Here is an 18,948-nt window from a genome sequence, read left to right as displayed (position 1 = left end):
ATCTTCCGAGTAGCCGGAATTACAGGCATGCACTACCACACCCGGCTGATTTTTTGATTTATTGTAGAGATGAGGTCTCGCTGCCCAGGCGGGTCTCGAACCCGCGGGCTCAGGCAATCCACTCACCTCAGCCTCCCAAAGGTGCGGGATTACAGGTTGAGTCACCGAGCCCGGCTATGAAAACTATTTTAAGGACTGAATGAACTTCTATGTGAAAAGCACCTAGCACAGTGCCTGGTACATGCATGGTGCTGTTGAAGATAACTTTCTGCTGGTCGTGGTGGCTCACACCTATAATTCCAGCATTTTGGAAGACAGAAGCAAGAGGACTGTCTGAGTCTGGGGGTTCGAGACCAGTCTGGGCAACCTGGTGAAACTTCATCTCTAAAATAAATTTTTAAAAAATTAGCTGCATATGGTGGTGCTTGCTGGGGTTCCAGCTACTTGGAAAGTTGAGGCAGAAGAATCACCTGAGCCCAGCAGGTCAGTGCTGCAGTGGCTGTGAGTGTGCCATTGTACTCCAGACTGGGCAACAGAATGAGACTCCTACTCAAAAAAAAAAGATAATTTTCTTCTTTCCTCTCTCTCTTCCTGGACTGAACTCCCAAACTCAAGACTCTAACTACTGCACAGCAGAATCAGATTCTGCAACTAGAAGAGGTTGGCTGTAACCTTGGATTCTTCTGGATAAGGAAGTATTTAGCTTCAATTCATCCTTTTATTAAGATTAATCTCTTCTATGACTCTTTTTTTTTTTTTTTTTGAGTTGGAGTCTCACTCTGTCACCCAGAATGGAGTGCAGTGGCCGCTCCCGGCACCGCAGCCTTGACCTGCTGGTCTCCGGCAATCCTTCCGCCTCAGCCTTCCAAGTAGCTGGAACTACAGGCGCGCGCTACCACACCCGGCTAATTTTTTGATTTATTGTAGAGATGAGGTCTCGCCAAGTTGCCCAGGCGGGTCTCTTCTATGACTCTTAAAGTGGCTAGGAGGTCTAGCAGGGAAAGAGACAGACAAATTTTTCTGGGTTTCTGTGCTAAAAGGAAACCAGGACTAATACTAGTATAATTTGCCTGGCGCACATGGATTTTGCTCATAAAGCTGGCATATTACTTGAGTCCTTCCTAGAAACCAAGTCAACTGGGGCCGTGACTCAGTCTCCACTTTGGAGTACCTCCTATTGAGGTAAGCAAAGAGTTGGGCCAATACCTGAGCTTCTAGACTTCCTAAGAGGGCTGTCACTGTGAAAGAGAGAGGAACTTTTGGTTCACTACTTAGTATCAAGAGGCATCACAGTCACAATACTCAGTCTAAGCTCTGGCTCGGACAGAAAATCTAATACGTTTTTAATTAAAATATTCAAGAGATGAATATTTGAAATATTAATCTATTATACTGCATCTAGAAGTAAATAAAATGTGTGTATAGCCAGGCTCGGTGGCTCAGCCTGTAATCCTGCACTTTAGGAGGCTGAGGTGAGTGGATTGCCTGAGCCCGTGGGTTTGAGACCCACCTGGACAACTTGGCGAGACCTCATCTCTACAATAAATCAAAAAATCAGCCAGGCATGGTAGCGCATGCCTGTAATTCTGGCTACTCGGAAGGCTGAGGCAGAAGGATTGCCGGAGCCCAGCGTGTCGAGGCTGTAGTGGCTGAGAGCGGCCACTGCACTCCAGTCTGGGCAACAGAGTGAGACTCCAACTCAAAAAAAAAAAAAAATGTGTGTATAGTAACCAAATTTCTCAACAAAGAGAGTACAGATGATTTTTTTCTCCATGCTCTCCTTGTTGTTTTTCTGCTTAGGCAACTGCAGAAATCTTATTCTCTTCTTTCATTACTGATGTATATACTAAATTACTTCTGCTATCTGTCACTATATTTTTCCTCCCATTCACCAATCATATACTGAATGCCTTACCAATCCAGATAGGTATCTATTCTCAAAGAATTTGGGTGGAAGATGTTAGCATGTAAACACTAATAAAACATAAGTGTGATTTTGTAGAAAACACAAAGTTTTCTACACAAAGAACACAGGGTAGAATATGTTAACTTTCATAGATGAACTATAACAAAGAATTGCTAAAGAAGTTTTTTCTTGAAGTTGTATCTTCTAGGTTTACTCTTTCCTTTCTATTCCTAAAGGAGTCACTATTTCACGACCAGGTTATTATAAATGCCTCCTATTTATCTTGAAGGAATTTCTTTCCCATGCAGAATAGTTTGTGTTCCCCTGCCAGGTTGTATCATTGCTCATTTCATATAGACTATTCCGTCTAAAGATGTGTAACTCCCTGCTTAGCTTTCAAGGCCTTCTACATGTGGCTATCTACCACATTCAGTCCCATCTCTCAACTTCTCAAAGACCTCCATTATTCCAGTCAGAAATAAAGACTCTCCTTCAAGTACCATTTAAATTTGCCTTTCTATGCCTATATGCTTTTTCTAATATATTGAAATTTACTAATTTTTTCTTTTAAAGATGTGGTGTACAATTCAGGATTAGGTTAGATAAGTGGTCATCATACATGTAAAGTTTGGGCCTACTAATTTTCAATATATGCCCTTTGATTCTAGCAACTCTGAGCAGTGAAGGTAGATGGGGCAGGAAAGAAATACTGGGCTCTTTAATAGGTCTTGAGATGGGGAGGTAGTTTGAGCTGAGGCTCTGTATCATTCTCTATTGCAGCAGGCTCTGGGAAAGTCTACTTTGGCAAAATCTCTGGCCAGGAGCCACAGCCAAATCACTAACTTAAAGCTTCAAACTGTCCTCTAAGTTTAATACTACTGTACTACACTTGCCAGGAGTGGGAATAACTAACTGTAGTGGCCAAATGATCTACAAATAAGCTGTAACAGCCAGGATAAGGCTATCGCTGATATAAAACTGCCTGCATTTATAGACACCAAAACTCATAATCCTATTTGATAGTAATGAGGAAGCACTATCAGTTTTTTTTAGGTGTGATAACGGTATTAAGGTATTTGTTTATACAAAATAAAGAGTTCTTATATTTTATTTTATTTTGTTTTTGTTTGTTTGTTTGTTTGTTTTTGTTTGTTTGTTTTTGTTTTTTGAGTTGGAGTCTCACGTCGCCCAGACTGGAGTGCAGTGGTCGCTCCCGGCCACCACAGCCTCGACCTGCTGGGCTCCGGCAATCCTTCCGCCTCAGCCTTCCGAGTAGCCGGAATTATAGGCACGCACTACCACGCCCGGCTAATTTTTTGATTTATTGTAGAGATGAGGTCTCGCCAAGTTGCCCAGGCGGGTCTCGAACCTGCGGGCTCAGGCAATCCACTCACCTCAGTACTCCCAAAGCACGGGATTACAGGCTGAGCCACCAGGCCCAGCCTTATTTTGTTTTATTTTTTGAGTTGGAGTCTCACTCTGTCACCCAGACTGGAGTGCAGTGGCCACTCCCGGCCACCGCAGCCTCGAGCCTCTAGGCTCCGGTGGGCGATCCTTCCGCCTCAGCCTTTCAAGTAGTTGGAACTACAGGTGCGCGCTACCACACCCGGCTAATTTTTTGATTTATTGTAGAGATGAGGTCTCACCAAGTTGCCCAGGCGGGTCTTGAACCCGCAGGCTCAGGCAATCCACTCACCTCAGCCTCCCAAGGCATGGGATTATAGGCTGAGCCACCAAGCCCGGCTATATTTTAAAGATACATACTGGAATATTTACAGGTGAAATTATATCATAATGTTTTGCTTTAAAACAACCTGGGGAGACAGTGGGGAGATGAATGGAGGCATATATAAAACAAGACTGACTATGAGCTGATAACTGCTGAATCTGTGAGACAGATGCATGAGAGCTTATTATGTTACTTTCTCTACTTTTGAATTTATGTAAAAATTTCCACAGTAAATAGTTTTTTAAAAAGTCAAATTCTAACACTCTTGCATCCCCTCCTAGTCCATCAAGGCCAAGGTTCATTATATACAGCTTTATTTTCATTTAAGAGTAAAAAATATACCCTGCAATGGCCAAGAGTTAGCTTCATTTTTGGAATACAAATAGCCCAGACTGGTAACTGGGAAATAGGCCTTGGATCACTCTCTAAATATTGGCAGCAAGTTTCTCTGCTATCTAAAGAGCAAGGTCTCCACAATCCATCATGGAGCGTTAGGCTATAATTTCATGAGGGCAGGGCCATGTCTACTTACTCATCATTGATCCCACAGTTAATCTAGCACAATACCTGCTTCCCAACAGGTGCTTAATAAATATGTCTTGATGGAATGAAAAACAACAGGTCAGAGGGGAGCAGGGCAACAGTGTCCCGGGGAGGGGAAACAGAAAAACAACAATCTTTGGGAATGTTTTCTAGGAGCACAAATGATTTGTTTTACCCATAAGAGCTCAGCAGGTGTTGTGGTGGGGGAGGGGTAGGACACTGCAAGAAAGCTCACGCTGAGCACAGAGCAACAACCCTCCTTGCCCTTAAAACTCCCGTGTATGTTCAGGTCCATCAACCAAGGGCAGAGTTAGCATTTAAACTCAGGTTCTCGGATTCCTTTTCCCAGCTGGTCCGAGGGAATTTGCTGCCGTGGTGTTTGTTTTCCGGTTCATCCGTGCTATTCAAGGCAGAAACTTATGCAGCAGTCATCAAGGGAAACTAGCTGTTCCTCTTCTTAATCATGCAGTTGTTAAATCTTTTCCTACTTGTTCTTCTGAGGACTCTAGATGCATTTTTTATAAAAATTCTTGAGATCAACTGAAAACAGAGGTTTTCTCTTTGGATACTCAAGTCCTGTCCAGATACAGTCTCTGGAAAGTACTTAAGGTCCAGGATTCTGTTCTCAAAGCAAAATCAGAAAAAGTGCCAAATTTTGTTTCTCTGCATTCAGGAAAGTTCAGTCAGTAAGGTGGGCTTCTTTTCCAAAACTGAAAGGAGACTTGCTCTTCTTCTTTTCCTTTTCTGGGGTAAGTCTCTAGCCCTTTGCTAAGAGGGCCCATCTAAAGGATAACTGCCTAGTGGAAGAACATGTATTTGGAAACAAATAGCTCATGAGCTGGGGAGCTCACCCTTGCAGAAGGCGAGTAGAGCCTGGGGCTGGGCAGAAGGAGGCATCATGGATTACAACAAATTTTACAAAAATATTTTGCTAATTTATTATAACACAGGCCCCCAAAAGATAAACAAAGGACTCTGTGGTACAGACAAAATAACAGTACGTCGATAACATAATTTCATTTATAAAACAAAGGTGAGACCCAACTGTACCATTTATATAACTGGTTATCTAAATTATGAAGGTTTAAAACTGTTAACTAAGTCACAAGGTAGCTTGTTATACCCTGTAGGTTTAACTCTACCTCCTTCTTCCTTACTTATTTTCCATTAGGAAATCCACAACGTATTTTTTCAGGCAGTAGAGATGGGCATCCACAAGGTCTGTGTGGAAACGTATTCTAGGGTGCCTGCAAAAAAGAATAAGAAAGAAGGGGCTCACAATCAGGTAACATGGGTCCCATTCTAGTAACAGGTAGCACGTATTAGGAAGTTTATAAGGATCAGAGCCATGCTACCTACATTCCACACTGGGAAGATCAGGATGGTGGACATCAGCTCTGATCTTACTACATAAAAGGTCCTCTTCCTACAAACCATATCACACTATGAGGTTTCTAGGTTTCTAAAGAAATTTGGTGAGAGACATTAAATCACAGGCAATTAACCTTCTTCTCTTCTATCACAAACCACTGTACATAATTCTTATAACCAACATTTTCCTAGTTCTATCACATTTTCTGCAGGTCATACCTTCGCCATGTTTTTGTTGTTGTATACCTCTGGGATTTGATATGTATTCTCCATCTTCATAAAAGATGAAGTAAAATCCTATGACTATTCCTAACTTTCTACTCTTATTTATCTATCAAGATTCACCCCAGATATACTTCTTCCAGGAAACCTTCACTGGCAACCCAAGTTTGTGATCCCACTCTATTAGCTAACTTATACAATAAGGAAACAGCCTGTTTACTTGTCTGTCCCACTAGACAGAAATTCAGCAGACAGCAAAGATTTATCTTCATAGCCTCAGAACCTAGCATTGGGCCTCGTTCACCGTAAATGTTCAATAAATAGTTGCTGAATAAACAAATAAATTAAGGCATCTGTTCCGGTGTTATTTATTTTAGTTTACCATCTTTGGTTTCAGCCTTATAAAATGTCATGCTTGTAATGGTCCAGGTCATCTTACTCAATAAAAACAAACAGCAGGGGCAGGGAGGCAAAGAATAGAGTGAAAAAACCTGGCATTCTAGTCTAGTCATAGCTGCCTCGTTGTCATCTTTCTTCTACTTGGTATTGCTTTGCTTTGGCTTATGGTTGTTTTTTTTTGTTGTTTGTTTGTTTGTTTTTGAGTCACAGTCTCACTCTGTTGCCTAGGCTGGAGTGCAGTGGCACGCTCATGGCCACTGCAGCCGTGATCTGCTGGATTCAAGTGATCCTTCTACCTTGGCCTTCCAAGTAGCTGGAACTACAAGCGGGTACCATCATGTCTGGCTAATTTTTTGATTTATTGTAGAGACAAGAGCTCACCAACTTGTCTAGGCTGGTCTAGAATCCCTGGGCTCAGGCAATCCTCTCGCCTCCGCCTCCCAAAGCACTGGGATTACAGGTGTGAGCCACTGTGCTTGGCTGGCTTATAGTTTTAAGGAAAATTATTCTCATGGGATCTAGATACCCCAGAGGTAATTTATCAAATAAGTTATTGTGTACTACTCTGGGCTTCTACTCTTTTTGGAAAAGGGAGAATAAATGCTTCCAAAATTATAACAAAAGTCAGAGACTTGGGAGTCCCACACCCATAGCGCCATACACACCCCAGCCAATTAATGTATACATACAATGAGGATGAAGAAGAAAGAAAACCATACTTCTCCTTCCTAACTTTCTGAGATTCTTGAGTTCTAAGAAATTCCTCAGGAGATAGATTTTTTTTTTTGAGTTGGAATCTCACTCTGTCACCCAGACTGTAGTGCAGTGTCCACTCCCGGCCACTGCAGCCTCGACCTGCTGGGCTCGGGCGATCCGTCTGCCTCAGCCTTCCAAGTAGCTGGAACTACAGGTGCACGCTACCATGCCCGGCTAATTTTTGATTTATTGTAGAGATGAGGTCTCGCCAAGTTGCCCAGGCGGGTCCCAAACCCGTGGGCTCAGGCAATCCACTCACCTCAGCCTCCCAAAGGCATGGGATTACAGGCTGAGCCACCGAGCCCAGCTAGGAGATAGATTTTAGCAAATGTGATTGTGACTCCTACATGTGGTACCAGGATTTCCTTTGAAGTCCACACTTTGAAAATTCTCTTCCTTGATCTAACCAGTTTGGAAAGTTGCACTCTCCTGTTAACTCTCCTGGTCTACAAATTCCTTTAATTATCCAATATACTCTATATTATTTAATCCTCACAACTACCTTCTGAGGTAGATATATTACTCTCATTTTTTATAGTTGAGGTCAACCTGTATTGCTAGAGTCAGGATAGGAATAATTTAAAAGTTTGAATAATCATCTTCTAAATTATTAACAATCCCTGCTACATATGAAATCAGTATTCATTTTATAGTTTATAAATGCCTTTTCAGTTTTTTCTCTCATCCCATAAAGTAGGTAAAAGTTTCTTCCATTTTTTGTAACCAAAAAAATGTTCCAAAAATTTAACTGGTACACTCAAGGCTAGAGACTTAACTAGTTACAAATTTGGAATTCAATGCAGGAACAGAGTTGGGCAATTTGGATATTTTTTTCTTTCAGATTAAATGTGTAATGAATATAAATCTTGAGACTGGGACATTAATGGCATTTAAGTTGCCAAAAATGAGTTTTCTTTATTTCATTTTATTGTTTTAGAATGAAAATAGAAATAAAGATTGAGACTTTAAAAAGAAAAAAACAAAAGTAAAAATCCTCAAAGAGTGAAATCTGAATCACTGGCTTTTTGCTCTGGCCAGGATGATGTTTTAGGTTTGCATATAGTATAGAAAAAAAAAATCAGTAAATGGAAATGAATAATACATTTAGAAATAGTTGTAGTTTTATGTTTAAAAAATAGAACAATTTGCAAACCATAGAAAAAGTCTATTGCAATTTTTAAAAATAGCAAAAATTTGTGGGACTCTTTTCAGTGATAAAAGAGCCCAGAGAAATGGTATTAACCTCCAAAGTCTACAGATTCTTTGAAGAGCCTTCACAGATTTTTTTTCTTCTCTTCACCTAACATAAAAAGAATTGTCAAATGCTTTTAAAAATGTCAACTATAATAAAAGAAAAAGAGGATAGTGAAAAAAATACCTTAGAAAACTGGAACAAGGCTGGACGTGGTGGTTCACACCTATAATCTCAGCACTTTGAGAGGCAGAGGTGAGAGCACTGCCTGAGCTCACAGGTTTGAGACCAGCCTGGGCAACTTGGCGAGACCTCATCTCTACAATAAATAAAAAAAATTATCTGAGTGTGGTGGCATGTGCCTGTAGTTCCATCTACTTGGAAGGCTGAGGCGGAAGGGTCACCTGAGCCCAGCAGGTTGAGGCTGCAGTGGCCATCAGTTTGCCACTGTACTCCAGCTTTGATAGAGTGAGACTCCAACTCAAAAAAAAACAAAAACAAAACAAAGACAAAAACAAAACTGGAACAGACAGTGGGCAAAGCCTAGAAAACCTAGAACAATATAAGTCATCAGGAGCATAGAGAATATCTTTGGGTTATTTTTATAAATATATTTTTAAAAGAGTAAGCTGCAGATTTTAGAATTGGAATTTGTAAAGCTTAAATTGTTCAGTAACATAAAGCATTAAAACGAATATTTTAGAGATGGAATCTTGCTCTGTTGCCCAGGCTGGAGTGCAGTGAAGCAATCATAGTTCACTGTAGTCTTGAGCTCCTGGAATCAAGGGATCCTCCCTGCTTTAGCCTCCCAACTAGCTGGGACTACAGGCATGTGCCAACAGCCCTGGCTAATTTTTTTTTTACTTTTTTAGAGATAGATGTCTTGCTATTTTGCCTAGGCTGGTCTTGAGCTCCTGGCCTCAAATGATCCTCTTGCTTCAACCTCTTGAGTAGCTGGGATTACAGGCATAAGCCACCACACCCAGCTCCTAAAACATGTCTTTGTGGAAGAAAATCAAGATATAATTATAACAATTATTAAAAAGTTATTTCTTATTAATAATAATATTACTTTAGAATAAATAAGGACTATATAAATGAAATAAGTGTTGGGAAAGATTCAAATATAAAGTTATTTAACTACAAAGATTAAATGGCTTTTAAAGACTTTTCATGAAAGTTCTTAGCCTTCTACATAATGGAATTTCTATACCTCCACTCAGTGTGCCAAATAGAGCCCTGGCTTTGACAGTCCTCATAAACAACTGCACATGAACATCCATGTATGCATACTACATTCCCAGAGTTACAGGGCAGATTTCATTCTGAGTTCAGCTGGGGCCAGATTTCTCAGGCAGCGTGACACTTCCCTGTCAGATATTAGCCCTTCAACCTTATTTCCCTCTGTGAGTTAAGAATGTCTGTGGTCAAATTCTACCTTATCTAAAGAATTCCTCAAATTCTTTCTTTAAGCCACCTCCTCTCTGGAATATCTATCTGACCACCAAGTGTCCTTCAACTTCTAATGTCCTTACAGTGTGACTATGGGGGAAGTCAGGTAGGTGCAGGGAATCGACCCCACTTGGGTCCCACTTTGCTCTAGAGAGGTTAACTATCTTATTTCTGACTTTCCTCCACCCCTCTCATTTTTACCTCTAGGTTTTTTGTCTCTTATCCTGCCTCTCTGCATCTTAGGCACTGTTTTCCAAGATCAGCTAGAGTCTACTTCCTCCTATGAATTTGACTATTCCAGGTACCTCATATAAGAGGAACCATACACTAATTGTCCTTTTATGATTGGCTTATTTCACTATACATATTAGTGTCAATCCATGTTGTAATGTGTTAAAATTTTCTTCCTCAGCCTGGGCCACATTGTGAGACCCCTATCTCTACAAAAAATTTAAAAAAATTAGCCATGCATGGTGCCTGTAGTCCTGGCTACTCTGGAAGCTGAGGTAAGAGGATTACTTGAGCCCAGGAGTTTGAGGATGTAGTGAGCTATGATCATGTCACTGCATTCCAGACTGGGTTACAGAGTGAGACTCTATCTCTAAAAAAAAAATTTTCTTCCTTTTTAAGGCTGAATAATATCCCATTGTATATATGTACTATATTTTGTTTATTCATTTATCTATCAATAAACATCTGAGTAGCTTTGACATTTTGACCATTGTGAGTAATGCTAAGAATATGGGTAAACAAATATTTAGTCTCTGCTTTTATATTCATACTCCTTACAAACTTTTTTTTATAGTAAGGAAAATTTTAGGGATAACAGATTAAGATGTCTGATGTGAGACAGCTTGAGTGAGTTTCTCCTACAGAGTAAACCAAGATAGAGTTTCCCTCAGTGCTCAGAGAGGAACAAGACAAGCAGCACGACCCATGATTCCTTGAAGAAGCAATAATAACCACAAAGTACAAAGAAAAGAAAAATCCATCCAATTGGGCTGGAACTAGCCAGACAGCCTCTGGACACAGTGGGGAAGGTGAATGAGGGGAATTCAGGAGTTCTGTGCTCCTGCCATGAACCTGGGAGGGCACTCTGAGCCTTGCAGAACTCTAGTCCCTCATGAGAAACTGCCTTATCCACAGCAGTGCTCTGCTGAAGCCTATATGGACTGATGTAGTAAAAAAGAAAGCCCTGAGCAGCACCAGGTACCATTTCCCAGGAACTCAACCCTTGAGGCCTGGAAGGGGGATGATCCTGAAGGGCAAACTCCATGGTTGCAGACAGTTCCTGGCTGGTTGCCATGAGAACACCTGAGTCCCCGAAGCTTGATGCACTTTGACATTCACAAGACAAACTACCTGAAGCCAAGGTGGAAGGCTAGTGGGACTCTTGGCCTTAGCACCTTTCACGCCTCTTGTAAACTCTTCTGTGCTTGCCCTACACAACAGCATCACTCCAGTGGTTTGGGACTTCCTCTTAATCCCCACTGGGGTAGCCAAGAGTGGGGCACTCCTGTGGGGTGCTCAAGTTACTTCCTCCAACCCCATACCCCTTTTGAAGGTTCAAAATAGACAGAGAACCTGGGTAATCCCCAGAGCCTCCTCCACCTAGGCTGACTGGGTACTTCCTATGAGCAACATGCACCAAAAAGAAAGTCCACCAAAGAAAAAAAAGAGAAAGCCCACAACCCCCATCGCAGCTGGCTTTCTCTCACAAGTGCCACCTCCTGGCTGGAGGTCAACAGCACGGCCCACCACATCAGATATAACAGTGCAGGTTTGGGGATAGCCTGATCCCAAACCCCAACTAACACCACTTTTCAAGTCACTATGGTCACTCAGGACACTGTGAGCCAATGCAGGACTGCCACAGTTGGCAATTGAGAAACTCACCATACCAAGGATATATATAACCAAAGGAACCCTACAATGCCTATTAGCCCCCTGCCAATCTGAAATAAGACAAAATAGTCTACCCTAATGAGAAGGAACCAGAAAAAGAATTCTGACAATATGAAAAAACAGAGTTCTGCAACACACCCAAAAAAACCACACCAAGTCAGCCGCAAACCCTAGTCAAAATAAAGTTTTTGAAATTCCAGGCACAGAACTCAAAAGGTTGATTATAAAATTGATCAATGAACTTCAGGAGAAAATTGAAAACCAACAAAAGAAATAATTAAAAAAAAAACCCCATTCAGAACATGAATGAAAACTTCCCCAAAGAGATAGACATCTTAAAAAAAAAAAAAGAACAAGCTGAACCAGATGCGGTGGCTCATACTTGTAATCCCAGCACTTTGGGAGGTGGAGACAAGAAGCCTGCCTGATCCCAGGGGTTTAAGACCAGCCTGAGCAACTTGGTAAGACCTTGTCTCTACAATAAAATAAAAAAATTAGCTGGGCATGGTGGTGCACACCTGTAGTTCCAGCAACCTGGAAGGCTGAGGTAGAAGAAGGATCACCTGAGCCCAGCAGATTAAGGCTGTGGTACTGTGATCGTACCACTGCAGTCAAGCCCGACAGAGTGAGACTTTGACTAAAAAAAATAAAACATTTATTTTAGGGAAGTAAAAAATGCACTGGAAAGTTTTAACAGAACTAGACTAGAACAAGTAGAACAAAGGATCTCAGAACTTAAAGACAAGGCTTTTGAATTAAATCAATTAGACAACAATAAAGAAAAAAGAATCAAGAGAATAGAACAAAGTCTCCAAGAAATGTGGGATTATGTAAAATGTCCAAACCTAAGATTCACAGGTGTCCTGAGGAAGAAGAGAAAGCAACACTTTTGAAAAATCAATGTGAGGGAATAATGAAAGGAAACTTCCCTGGCTTTGCCAGAGATCTAAACATCTAATACAAGAAGCCCAAAGAATCCCCTAAAAGATTCACTGCAAAAAGGTAATCTCCAAGGCATATAATTATCCGGTTATGCAAAGTTGATGTGAAGAAAAGAATTTTAAGAGCAGTGAGACTAAAACATCAATAACTTACAAAAGTAAACCTATTAGACTAACACCAGACATCACAGAAGAAACCCTGTAAACCAGAAGGGATTGGGGCCCCATCTTCAACCTCTTCAATAGAATAACAGTCAACCAATCCCTTCTGGTTTATAGGGTTTCTTCTGTGATGTCTGGTGTTAGTCTGATAGGTTTACTTTTGTAAGTTATTTGATGTTTTTGTCTCACTGCTCTTAAAATTCTTTTTTTTCTGTCCTGCAAAACTAAGTTTCATAAATAAAGGAGAAATGAAGTCTTTCCCAGGTAAGTAAACCCCGAGAGAATTTGTCACTACTAGACCAGTTCTACAAGAAATACTCAAAGGAGTTCTAAATACTGAAACAAATGGTTGAAATACACCATTAGAAAAATGCTAGAAACCAAAAAGCTCACAGGCCTTATGGAACACCAACACAACAGAGAAAAGAAAGGAAGAAAGAAAGAAAGAAGGAAGGAAGGAAACCAGATAGCAACCAGTATGATGACTAGAGTAGTACATGACATATTATTAACTCTGAATGTAAATAGTCTCAATGCCCCAATAAAAAGACTGACAGAATGGAACATAACCCAAATGTCTGCTGCTTTCAAGAGACCCACTTAACTCACAAAAAATCCTACAAACTCAAGGTAAAGGGGTAAGGAAAAACAGTCCACACAAATGGAAGCCAAAAACGAGCAGTAGTAGCCATTTTCATATCAGATAAAACAGACTTTAAATTAACAACAGTTAAAAAAAAAAAAAAAGAGAGACAAGGATGGTTATTACATAATCATAAAAGGATCAATGCAACGAGAAGACATAGCCATTTTAAACAGTATATATGTGCTTAACACCAGAGCCCCCAGCTTTGTAAAACAAATTCTACTAGACCTAAAATAAGAGATGGACAGCAACACAATAATACTGAGAGACATCAACACTCCACTGACAGCAACAGACAGACCACCAATGCCAAAAGTCAACAAAGAAACACTGAAGTTCAACCGTACTCGAGAGAAAATGGAACTAACAGACATCCGCAGAACATTCTAGCCCCAAACTGCAGAATATACATTTTTCTCATCAGCACATGGAACATTCTCCAAGATAGACCATATGATAGGCCACAATCAAGTATCAATAAATTCAAAAAAATCGCTGGGCTCGGTGGCTCAGCCTGTAATCCCGCGCCTTTGGGAGGCTGAGGTGAGTGGATTGTCTAAGCCTGCGGGTTCAAGACCCGCCTGGGCAGCAAGACCTCATCTTTACAATAAATCAAAAAATCAGCCGGGCGTGGTAGTGCATGCCTGTAATTCTGGCTACTTGGAAGGCTGAGGCGGAAGAATCGCCAGAGCCCAGCAGGTCGGCTGCGGTGGCCGGGAGTGGCCACTGCACTCCAGTCTGGGCGACAGAGTGAGACTCCAACTCAAAAAAAAAAAAAAAAATCAAAAAAATCAAAATCATTCCAAGTGCCTTCTCAGTGGAATAAAACTATAAATTAACTCCAAGAACTTACAAAAACCAAACAAAAGTATGGAAGTTAAACAATCTGCTCCTGAATTATCCTTAGATCAACAATGAAAACAAGGTGAAAATTTAAAAATTCCTCAAAACGAATGACAACAACGAAACAAGTTATCGAAATTTCTAGGACACAGCCAAAGTTCAAGCCTAAGGCCTAAGTTAATAAGACTGGAAGATCATATATCAACAACCTAACATTACATCTCAAGGAACCAGATAAACATGAACAAACCAACCCTAAAGTTAGCAGAAGAAAAGAAATAATGAAGATCAGAGCAGAACTAAAGTTGAAATAAAAAAAAAAAGATACAAAGGATCAATGAAACAAAAAGTTAGCTCTTTTTTTTTTGAGATGGAGTCTCACTCCACTGCCCAGGCTGGAGTGCAGTGTCACATTCACGGCCACCCCCGCGCCGACCTACTGGGCTCCAGCGATCTTCCGCCTCAGCTCTCCAAGTAGCGGGAACTACAGGCATGCGCTACCAAGCCCAGCTACTCTTTTTTTGTTTTTTGTTTTTCTTTATGGCTGTGTAATACTCCATCGTGTTTATGTGCCACATTTAAAAAAATCCAATCTACTTTTTTTTTTTAGTTGGAGTCTTACTCTGTTGCCCAGGCTGGAGAGCCATGGGACACTCATGGCCACCCCAGCATCAACCTGCTGGGCTCTGGTGATCCTTCTGCCTCAGTCCTCCAAGAAGCCAGAACTATAGATGCACGCTACTGCACCTGGCTAGTTTTACTTTTTACTTTTTAAATTATTTTCTTTTCTTTTATTTTAGGTCTCACCAAGTTGCCTGGGCTGGTCTCAAACCCGCAGGCTCAGGCAATCCACTCACCTTGACCTCCCAAAGTGCTGGGATTACAGGCTGAGCCACTAAGCCCAGCCTAACTTTTGATTTATTGTAGAGATGAGCTCTCGCCAAGTTGCCAGGGATGGTCTCGAACCCACAGGCTCAGGCAATCCACTCATCTTGGCCTCCTAAAATGCTGGGATTACAGGCTGAGCCACTATGCCCAAGTTAGTTCTTTGAAAAGATAAAATTGATAGGCTGCTAGCTAGATTAATTAAGAAACAAAGAGAGAGGATTCACATTAGCTCGATCAGAAATGAAAATGGAGACATTATAATTGATACAACAGAAATTCAAAAGATCACCTGAGACTATTAAAAATACCTACCTCTATGCAAACAAACTAGACTATTTAGAGGAAATGGATAAATTCTTGAATCAGGAAGAAACAGAAACCCTGAACAGACCAATAACAAGTAGCGAGACTGAAGCAGTAATTAGAAGTCTCCCAACAACAACAAAAAAGTCCAGGACCTGATGGACTCACAGTTGAATTCTACCAGACCTTCAAAGAACTGGTACCAGTTTTACTGAAGCTATTCCACAAGATTGAAGAGGAGGGAATCCTCCCTAATTTATTTGATGAAACCAGTATCACTCTGATACCAAAGCCAGGAAAAGACACAACAAAGAAAGAAAACTACAGACTGACAGGCGTTACAAACACAGATGTGAAACCTTCAGCAAAATATTAGCAAACCAAATTCAACAGCACATAAAACACACACACACACACACACACACACACACACACACACACACACACATACACACACCCACACACTATGACCAAGTGGGTTTTATCCTAGGGATACAAGGGTGGTTCAACATATGTAAGTCAGCAAACACGGTCCACTACATAAACAGAATTAAAAACAAAAATCATATGACCATTTCAATAGACACAGAAAAAGCAGCTGATAAAATCCAGCATCCTTTCATGATAAAAACCCTCAGCAAAACAGGCATAGAGGGAACATACCTCAAAATAATAAAAGCCATACGTGACAAGCCTGCAGCCAATCTCATCCTGAACAGACAAAAATTGAATGCATTCTCCCTCAGAACTGCAACAAGGCAAGGACGCCCAATTTCTTTTCTTTTCTTTTCTTTTATTGTAAGGAATGTGGGGGTACAAGTAAGGATTAACTACATAAGTAGGTACATGCAACTTAAGTTTGGGCTTCTAAGTGGCCCTCGCTTCCCCTGGTAATGAACCAAATACCTTTGGTGTTGTCACGTGTCTCTTACCCTCCTCACTCTCTCCCTCCCTAGCAGTGCTCAGTGATTGCCAATCCCTTCCTTGTGTTAATGTGACTAATGTTCAAGGCCCACTTATGAGTAAGAACATGTGGTATTCCGTTCTTTGTTTCTACGATAGTTTATTTAGCATGATGGTCTTCAGCCTCATCCAGTTTGCTACAAAATCCATGATTTTGTTCTTCTTTATGGCTGTGTAACACTCCATTGTGTATATGTACCTCATCTTCTTTATCCAGTCCATTTCTTTTTTTTTTTTTGACTTGAAGTCTCAGGTTGGAGTGCAGTGGCACGCTCATGGCCACCCCAGTGTCAACCTGTTGGGCTCCAGCAAACCTGCCTCAGCCTTCCAAGCAGCTGGAACTACAGGCATGTGTTACCATGTCCAGCTAATTTTTTATTTATTGTAGAGATGAAGTCTCGCCAAGTTGCCCAGGCTGGTCGTGAACCCGCAGGCTCAGGCAGTCCACTTGCCTTGGCTTCCCAAAGTGCTGGGATTACAGGCTGAGTCACTTAGCCCAGCAAGTCCATTTTCAATGAGCATGTTTTTGCTATTATGAATAGTGCAGCAATAAACATGCAGGTGCAGGTGTCTTTTTTGTAGAACAATTTATGTTCCTCCGGGCATAATCCCAGGAGAGGGATTGCTGGAAGGGATGCCCACTTTTACCACTCCTATTCAACATAGTACTCAAAGTACTAGCTAGAGCAATCAGGCAATTAAAAAAAAAGATATTCAAATTGGAAAAAGATAAATCAAACTATCTCTGTATGCCAACAATATGATCTTATACCTAAAGAATCTTTTTTTTTTTTTTGAGTTGGAGTCTCACTCTGTCGCCCAGACTGGAGTGCAGTGGCCGCTCCTGGCCACTGCAGCCTTGACCTGCTGGGCTCCGGCGATCCTTCTGCCTCAGCCTTCCGAGTAGCTGGAATTACAGGGATGCGCTACCACACCCGGCTATACCTAAAGAATCTTAAAGACTCCTCCAAAAGACTCCAGGTCTTGATAAATGAAGTCAGTAAAGTTTCAGCACACAAAATCAACACATTCAAATCAGCAGCAATGCTATACACCAACAGCGACCAAGCTGAGAATCAAATCAGAACTCAATTTCATTTACGATAGCAGCCAAAAAAGTTAAAATACCTATGAATATATTTAAACAAGGAGGTGAAAGATCTCTACAAGGAGAATTACAAAACTCTGATGAGAGAAAATTGTAAAGGACACAAACAAATGGAGAAACATCCCATGCTCATGGATTGAAGGAATTAAAATTGTTAAAATGACCATATTACCCAAAGTAATCTACAGATCCAATGCAGTCCCTATCAAACTACCAACATCATTTTTCACAGAATTAGAAAAAAAAAAAATCCTAAAATTCATATGGAACCAAAAAAGAGCCAGAATAGCCAAAGCAATCCTAAGCAAAAAGAACAAAGCTGGAGGCATCACATTACCTGACCTCAAATTAGACTACAAGGTTGTAACCAGAACAGCATGGTAGTGGTACAAAAGCAGACACATGAACCAATGGAACAGAATAGAGAATCCAGAAATAAACCCAAATATCTAACAAGGAACTGATCTTTGACAAAGAAGACAAAAACATTCACTAGGGAAAGCACACCCTATTCAATAAACATACCCTATTCACACCCTACTGGGAGAACTGGATAGCTACATGCAAAAAAATGAAACTTAATCCCTATCTCTCCCCATATACAAACATTAACTCAAGATGCATTAAAGACAAATCTCAGACCAGAAACCATAAAAATCCTAAAAGAAAGTCTAGGAAAAATTCTTTTGGACATTGGCCTAGGCAAAGAATTTATGGCTAAAACCTCTAAAGCAAATGCAACAAAAACAAAAATAAACAAGTGGTACTTAATTAAACTAAAAAGCTTCTGAGCAGCAAAAAAAAATAAACAACAGAGCAAGTAGGCAATTTACAGAATGGGAGAAGATATTCACAAACTATATATCTGACAAAGGACTGATATTCGGGATCTACAAAGAACTCAAACAAATCAGCAAGAAAAAATCAAATAACCTCATTAAAAAGCAGGCACATGACATTAACAGACATCTCTCAAAAGAAGATATACAAATGGCCAACAAACATAGGAAAAAAATGCTCAACATCACTCATCATCGGGGAAATGCAAATTAAAACCACAAAGAGATACCACCTTTTACCAGTCAGAATGGCCATTATTAAGAAATCATAGCCAGGCATGGTGGCTCATGCCTGTAATCCCAGCACTTAGGGAGGTGGAGGTGAGAGGACTGCCTAAGCCCAGGAGTTCAAGACCAGCCTGGGCAACTTGATGAGACCTCATCTCTAAAGTACATCAAAAAATTAGCTGGGCTTGGTGGCATATGCCTGTAGTTCCAGCTACTTGGAAAGCTGAAGCAGAAGGATCATCTGAACCCAGTAGGTCGAGGTTGCAGTGGCCCATCAGTGTGCCACTGCACTCTAGCCTGGGTGACAAAGTGAGACTGACTAAAAAAAAAAAAAAAAAAAAAAAAAAAAAAAAAATCACAGAGCAATAGGTGCTGCCACAGATGGGGAGAAAAGGGAATGCTTATACACTGTTGGTGGGAGTGTAAATTAGTACAATCTCTATGGAAAGTGGTATGGCGATTTCTCAAACAACTAAAAGTAGATCTACCATTTGATCCAGCAATCCCACTATGAGGTATCTACCCAAAGGAACAGAGGTCGTTATATAACAA

At 40.8% G+C, this 18,948-nt stretch overlaps 1 protein-coding gene across 4 annotated transcripts in view; it reads right to left on the bottom strand.

Moving 5' to 3' along the window:
- Positions 1–18,948, bottom strand: part of EIF2B3 (eukaryotic translation initiation factor 2B subunit gamma) — a 165,785-nt gene that overhangs the window by 46,985 nt on the left and 99,852 nt on the right. For all 4 annotated transcript variants that reach the window (XM_008067655.1, XM_008067654.2, XM_021717415.1 and 1 more), the window contains exon 6: positions 5,336–5,425. In XM_008067655.1, coding sequence (XP_008065846.1) covers positions 5,336–5,425 — 90 coding nt within the window. The remainder of the gene's footprint in view (positions 1–5,335; positions 5,426–18,948) is intronic.

The sequence above is a fragment of the Carlito syrichta genome, unplaced genomic scaffold (genome assembly GCF_000164805.1).
Source record: "Carlito syrichta isolate Samal-C Ts95f unplaced genomic scaffold, Tarsius_syrichta-2.0.1 Scaffold309730, whole genome shotgun sequence".
In the NCBI taxonomy this organism is placed as follows: Eukaryota; Metazoa; Chordata; class Mammalia; order Primates; family Tarsiidae; genus Carlito; species Carlito syrichta.
Note: the sequence above shows the minus strand (reverse complement) of the source record. Positions and strands in the feature narration are given on the sequence as shown.